General features: G+C 46.0%; 1 protein-coding gene across 1 annotated transcript; it reads right to left on the bottom strand.

The window, feature by feature from the left end:
• Nucleotides 1–985: 985 nt before the first annotated feature.
• On the bottom strand, nucleotides 986–2,786 carry PRSS23 (protease, serine, 23). Its single transcript, XM_010149082.1, has one exon. The coding sequence runs from the start codon at nucleotides 2,779–2,781 to the stop codon at nucleotides 1,663–1,665; it is 1,119 nt and encodes a 372-aa protein (XP_010147384.1). The 5' UTR covers nucleotides 2,782–2,786; the 3' UTR covers nucleotides 986–1,662.
• Nucleotides 2,787–7,187: the final 4,401 nt, after the last annotated feature.

The raw sequence follows: 7,187 nt of genomic DNA, 5'->3' as shown, positions 1-7,187 counted from the left end.
GGGAAGCTCTGCTTAGATTCATTCCTTCCCAGCTCTGTTGTTTCACACCAGGGACTTGCATTTGCCCCACAGCACCAAGAGCCAAGGGCAACCTGGTAAACTTCAAGGGACAGTGAGAGACGGATTGAAGAGAAACTGGAACTGGAGCCAGTCTATCGTCCCATATAAAAAAATTGTATTGGCATGGTAGCATGTACTCAACCAAGTTACTCCAATACAGTGGCACAAGCCACCGGAGAAACACTGTTTGTACAGACCACACTGACTTCCCAATGCTGTTTGCTGAGCTACAAGTATCTGGCTGCAAAGATTTTACCTGTAAAAGACAGTTCTTGTTTTAAACTCCAATTCCACTACAGTAAAAGTGTAAGTCACTGTTTTCTGTAAGAGACAGCAGAGCATCCCTTCATAGCAAACTCAGCTTACATCCTGTAAGGTGGCTCTATTCCAGCTGCAGAATTACCAAGCTGTGCATTTGCCAAGAATTATTTGTAACTCAACAATTTGATGGGTAGGATGGAAAAGAACAGAAGTCAAGATGCTGTACAAATTACACTGTCAAAGGGATACGATACAGAGACGCTTATTAATCTATGGTCCCTCCACCTGGTGTATTTTTAGGTAGAACAGTATGAATCTTCAACAAAAAGGGAGAAAACTCCGTAGAACCCTTGTCCAGCTCTCTCCTTTACCTGCTGTGCAGACAGCAATTCAGATGGCCAGCAAGACCAAAGACAGGCTTCCCCTCTGAAAATCTGAGTTGCTGACACAAGATTTTCCTTACAAGATCTAAGTGGGTCATAATGGGACACAACCTTCTGTCCCCATACGCTTCCTGTAACAGTATATTTGTAGGGATCCTGCTAGGAGTAAGGCTATGCCCCAGCTGCTATGAAGACGTAGGCCCATGTATGATCTGTGCTTCCCAAAGCAGGATGCAGTAGCCCTGCTCATACAACCCACACCATCTTCACAGTCAAGTCCTTGCAAGATCAAGCTCTGTTGGCACAAAAAGCATTTTTCTTAACTATGTTACTAATAAAGTCTCAAATCACTCAGGCCAAAAGAAGGTTAGAAGTGTTACGCAGCTATTCACCCTTCATGCTATTTGTGTGCCATTCATCTCCAACAGCGCATGCCTTGCCCTTTTCACACTCCCTTTCTCATGCAGGAACTCAAAGCTGTAATGTTTGGGTTGCAAACACCATTAGATGCCCCTCTCCAGCCCCCAACAGCATAGAAATATTTTCTTTTAAAAGTTCAGATCAAAGCATTTCTACTAATCCTAGGATTTATTAAAACAAACATCGTAGGCAGGAGATAGTCAACAGTGTCCCTTTTATAAGACTCTTTGGAGACGGTTCTGATTTCGTACTGTTTACTGATCCGCCCCTAATTAATCTTCAGTTGCTCAGCTGCAACTTCAGCAAGTCCACCTGCTCCTTCCCCAGCCCACAGACATTACTTTCTCCCCAGTGTCGAGCTGTAGTGACAGCACCACACAGCCCTTGTCTGGAGAACAAGGTGGCTTGCTTGAAAACCTATATATCACATCCCGATGTTACAAGCTCGTATCACACACATCTGCAGCAGAAGTCTAGCCTTTCCTCAGGTAAGTAATTAAAACCAGTCATTAAGTGCTTTCAAGGAGTTTCATTGTCTTTATCCTTCCCTGCAGTCAAGGTAGTTGCCTTTAATCCAGTAACAGATCTGTGCGTATTTGAGGGGGGTGATGCGAACAGCTACGTTGAAATCCTGTGGGGTGCCATTCATGTCCACCCACTGATGGCCTGAAAATATTCCAATAATTTTACGCTCCCATTTGTGATTCTGCCTCTTCCACATCCTCACGTACACCCCAGATCCACTCGCACCCGGCTGGGCATCGCACTGCTGGTACAACAGGTCGTACGTTTCATCCTTGACATCACAGAAACGGTAAACCAGGTTTCCGGGACGATCATTGTCGTAGCCAGAGAAGTGAATCCTCCCCCCAGGCAAGTGTCTTGCTGGTGGGCTCACCCCTATCTTCATAAACTTTCTTTTATGAGGTTTCTTGAGCTCCAGCAAGGCATAGTCATAATCCATGCCAATGTCATTGGCATTGCCTTTGATCCATCCCTTAGGAACATGTGTCCGTTTCACTCGGATCCACTGGAATTTCATTTTCTCAGGCATCGCTGAGTTGGTGATATTGGCCCCCTTGCTGCCATCTTTCAGTCTGGGCTTTAGGAACCCCACCCGGAGTTTCTGAGCTCCTTTGACATAACTCTTGCCATCATGGATACAATGAGCGGCAGTAAGAACATGCTTTTCAGCCACTAGCGTCCCCGTGCAACCTGTAGATAGCTTCACTGATGTGGAGAATGGGTAATTCAACAAGAAGTCCTTCCCAAAAATACTAAACCTGCTGTCATAGCCATAGATCTGCCTCTTAGTTCGAGATTTGCCTTGAGACCCATCACCGCTGTTGCTCAGGATATATATGCCCACTTCAGTTTCAGTGAGGCTACCATTAGCATATAAAGTTTCATAGGACAAGTAGTTCTTAACTTCTTCGTAAGTTGGCAGCGGAGAACTTTTGTGGCATGCTGGGCCACAGGGAGATACCACTTCTAGTTTGGCTTCAGCATCAAACTGTGGCTTGTCCAAGTTAAGAGTGGATTGTGGCAGGATGACGGGAACTCTGTAAGACGGCCAAGTTGGCTTCCAGTGAGGACTGGAGGGCATCACATCTTTAGCAGCACACAAAAGGAGGATTAAAGCGGATAAGCCTGCCATTCTGAATGCCGGCCTGTGGAAAGCAAAAGGAAGTCCAGTTACTCACCCAAACATGTTGCAAGATTAATCTACTCTGCGAAGTAATGGCTTGTCAACCAAGTATAATACAATGCGGGTCAAGCGATTTGTATGGAGCCAACTATCAAGTACTTCAGATTTCTCAGTGTTAAACTAATGCCTTGAGACAAGTGCCCCACGTTAACACAGAAACACAGGAACCCTTAGGTGTGCTGAGCCACCCAGTCCCAGCTGACAACAGTGGTGCTTCACATGGTCTAAAGAAAATGCCGACTCCATGTAAATTTCTGCATCCAGAAACCGTAACTCCTGCAAAGAGTAAGTATGTCTGCCTTACAGTATTCTCTGAAAGCTCCCAGCTCCTCTCTGACTCCACTGGAAGGTCCTTCAATCACCCCACACCGTCTGCTGTCTTACCCAGAGACATCAAGCTGGTGACAGGAAGGGGCCGGGGGACATAGAAGGTAACCGGAACAGGAGCGGAGCTGCAGGACAGGGCCGCACGGAGACTCGCTTCCCCTTGCAGCTCATCCCAGAGGCAGGTTTCTGCCCCACGTAGCATGCACTCTCCCCTAGGCTTACATGAGAAAGGGTGATATGATTACACGAGGGCAGCTAATGAACTAAGTTTACAGTTCCTGAGGGGGTTTTCAGTCAACGTACTAGCTTATTCCTTTATAAACTCAATTAATTAGAAATGCAAACCAACCCCCTCTGAGCACAGGGAGGCAAATGGGACTGTGAATGTGTTTATGAACCACAGGCAGAGTGCCTCCGACGGCAGAGAACAGCGTGCACTAGGACTGTGTCAAGGAAATGTGTAACTTTAGTTTATTTGAAAATTAGCCATACAGCTGAATCGCTGCAGGAGGCACTGCGCCCTGGGCAGGAAAGGCAGGCAGGGTCTCCCTCATACAAAGCTTATTCAAACAAAACTTCACAATTATGTTGAGCTTACACATATTTAAGACCCTGCTGAGGTTACACTGATCATAACTGCAAGATCATTCCTGAAATACCTCAAATGAGTAAACCAAAGCAAATCACGCAGGAGATGACCACAGCTATCGAAGAATAAAAGAAGAAAAATCCTTCTCTCCAATGCTTTTTGTAGGAATACCCCATCCCTGAGCTGCACCAAAAAAGACTTCAGAAGCTACAGACTGCTAAAGTCCAAAGAAGTCCAACGTAAATGTTGGGCCTGGATTCTTCCATTGCTGGTAGCATCCTCTTTGGGAATGGAGGCTATAATTAAGCACACAATGTTCAAAATATTAATTGACTTATGCAGGGTATCAAAACATTTCCTTCTAAAAAACAGATGTAGATGAAGAGATCTGATGCTACTGATGCCCACAGAGGCAAGTATTGACTCTTCCAGCAGCGACCAGGCATTCTGTTGGTAATTTTTTCATTAACAAGCAGGACATGCTTAAAAGGACGTATTTTTTCTAGAAGGGTTAAGCTGTATAGACTGTTTTGCTTTATACCTAACAGGCAAGTCATGCTGGAAAATACAGGCCATTTTAAACATGAATCAGAACTGCCTAATCTTGGATGGCCCAAAATTGGAAAACACTTGCTTATGTATTCAAGGAAAACCATCAGCTCCTCTGGCTCCTTCCATGGCAGAGATGAATATTTGATGTGGCTGGATTTTGCAAGCTATCAAATGTGATAGTCTCACGGTGGTGTAAGGATGGCCCAGGAACACTTGCGGTGTATCAGATACAGTTGCTGCATAACAGCGACTGGGAAAGCACAGAAAAAGAAGGTACAGGGTCAAATGACACCACTCCATCCCCACAGAGACAATGTCACCTGGTACTTGTGACAGTGAGGGCTGTATGCAGCAATGTTTATTGGTCTCCCAGTTAGAAGCTGAGAACTGACTAAATTAGTTATGCTGTGCATCAGGCAGCAGATCCCATTATTTAGAGTACGTATTTATAAGCAGTCTGCTGTCATCTGCTTCACACCAACGTGATTCTCACACACTACCTTTGAAACTTTGCTAGTAGATGGAATCTCTACCTAAATTGCACCACTCAGGCCACTCCTTGGATCTAAAACCCATTCATAGAATCACAGAATGGTTTCAGTTGGAAGGGACCTTAAAGACCATCTAGTTCCAAACCCCCTGCCATGGGCAGGGACACCTTCCACCAGACCAGGTTGCTCCAAGCCTCATCCAGCCTGCTAACTAGTTCATGCTAACAGAGCCAACGCTGGCCTTTAGCTGGCAGGGGAAAACTCTAAGTCTCCAGTCAGCTGTTATTTGCACAAGCAGAAAGATTCCCTTGCGCCTGTCAGTGCAGCGACCCGACAAAGGGACTGTGTGCCCAACGACTTCTCCTTCCTCGGAGAGCATCATCACGGCTGGGAAATCACCTCTCCCTCCAACTTGCCCTCCCATCCGCACGGCAGACGCCAGCACTTCCCAACGCAGTTCAGACAGCAGAGGGCAGCCGCCCTGTAAAGAGAACCAGACAGGAGCTGGGACTCAAGTTGGTTCCCCAAAAAAGGCTTCAGAAGATGGTACCTGTGTTTGTGCTGTGCACTGTAAAGCAGTACTTACGCCATGGCTCTAAGCAAGCCTTCCCACACCCCTCCCCAGCTGCTTCTGTGCTATGATCACATTGCAGGTATATGGGATAGAAAACCCTCCTCATCAACTACAGAACTTTTCTATTATTTCAGTTATTAAAGCCCAGCAATAAAACAGAGTTGTGAGTTTACACCTGACCATAGAAGCTAAACAGTGCTCACAAACCACGGCATTTACTGAAGTCTTCGTAATTACGTCTTATCTGGGGACATAACTGGTACTAAATCAGCTCCGGGCTGCAAGAAATAAAATAAATGTATCTTATTTATAACAAGATGCCAAGTTAGTGAATAGTACCTATTTCTATATAGGTCTTTCCTCTTTAAAAAATAAAGTGGTTAAGCAGAAAAATGAAGGAATTTAAAAAGCAGCCTGCATTTAAAGAGACACCTACCAATTAGCCTCTTCTTTCCTTTTCCTTTTTAAAACAAAAAGCTGAAAAAAAACAGTTTAGCTCTCTCAATCTTCAGCTGCTTACTCGTGGGTGACTCCGAAAGATGCTCTCAAACGGAACAAACCGGTGAGAAGCAAGTACTTCCCCAAACGGCTCTCACAGAACAACACCGAATGAATTACGACGTGCTGCTCTACTGTAGCACTGCCCTTCTGTTTCTGTTTAAACTGTGTCATAAACTCCATCCACCCTTTGACTCGGTACAAAGCCCTGCTCTGATATCCAGCCTAGGAACCCCCTAGAAAGCAGTTTGTACATAATCACACTTGCTAATGGCATTAAAATTGTTCAGAGAATGGAAACAGTGACAGCTACCCCTTGGGCTCCCCACGCCGCTAAAACACTTTACAGACACATTTCCCTGCCCGCTCTGGGCATTCACGCCTCGAGAGGGATGTTGGTGAAAGAGAGCTGCCGCGCTCAGGACCGGCATGAATCATTTTCTAATAGGCAAGTAATTTTTCTGCAGGAGTTCACTACTTTGGGGGTGGTTCTTGTAGTAGACGGTTAAATAACAATACATCTTGGAACATACAGTATGAAAGCCGGTGTACCGAACACTCTCCATCACATTTTGAAATGAAGAAAGTTTTTCCACGGTGCTGGAAGCCAGAGTGATTAACACAGCAAGGAGAAAAAAAAAAAAACAACAGAAAACCAAGAAAGTAAGAGAGAAAAACCTGCCTCAAACCAAATGATAAAGGTGCACTAAATCACTGTTACTTCCATGCCAAAATACCTCGGCTACTTTTCTTAGTCACAGAATTTTTTAAAACACAGCAAAAAATAGCAGTTGCGCTTTAAGAACCGTAATTCTTGTAGAATTGCAGATGATAACGGCAGAAAGGCTCCTGACATCTCCACCACCCTGCCTGCAGCGCTGAGGGTGGTGGTACCCTGCCTTACCCGCCGGACCGACGGCTGGAAGGAGAGATGACTCGGAAAACCCCAAACTAACTTGGGGGCTGGCAGGCCAAGGGTGTCTGTTAACACACACAACGGACACAGCGGGTATCTGGAGTCGTGTGCCAGCGACACACGCAGAGGAAAGGGATCATATTATGTGTTTACCACTTTATTCTACAGGAATTGGACATTTTTACTGCCTCCTTACGCTCTCTCTTCTTCCCTCTCCCTCTCTGCGTGTAAAGCAGCTTCGGCTTCACTGTGCAAGAGCAAACTGTGATGCAGAGGGACAGCGATGGTCAGCGCGAATGCAGCGGGAAGCTGCAGGCAAGGACACGCACCTCCCGGGCTACCGAACCCTCCGGGGTACCGAACCCACCGGTGGAGCGCAGCAGCGGGGGCTCCGGCCGGACCTCGCCG

Source organism: Eurypyga helias, unplaced genomic scaffold (assembly GCF_000690775.1).
Source record: "Eurypyga helias isolate BGI_N326 unplaced genomic scaffold, ASM69077v1 scaffold35773, whole genome shotgun sequence".
In the NCBI taxonomy this organism is placed as follows: Eukaryota; Metazoa; Chordata; class Aves; order Eurypygiformes; family Eurypygidae; genus Eurypyga; species Eurypyga helias.
The sequence above is the reverse complement of the archived record's forward strand: the minus strand, read 5'-3'. Positions and strand labels throughout refer to the sequence as shown.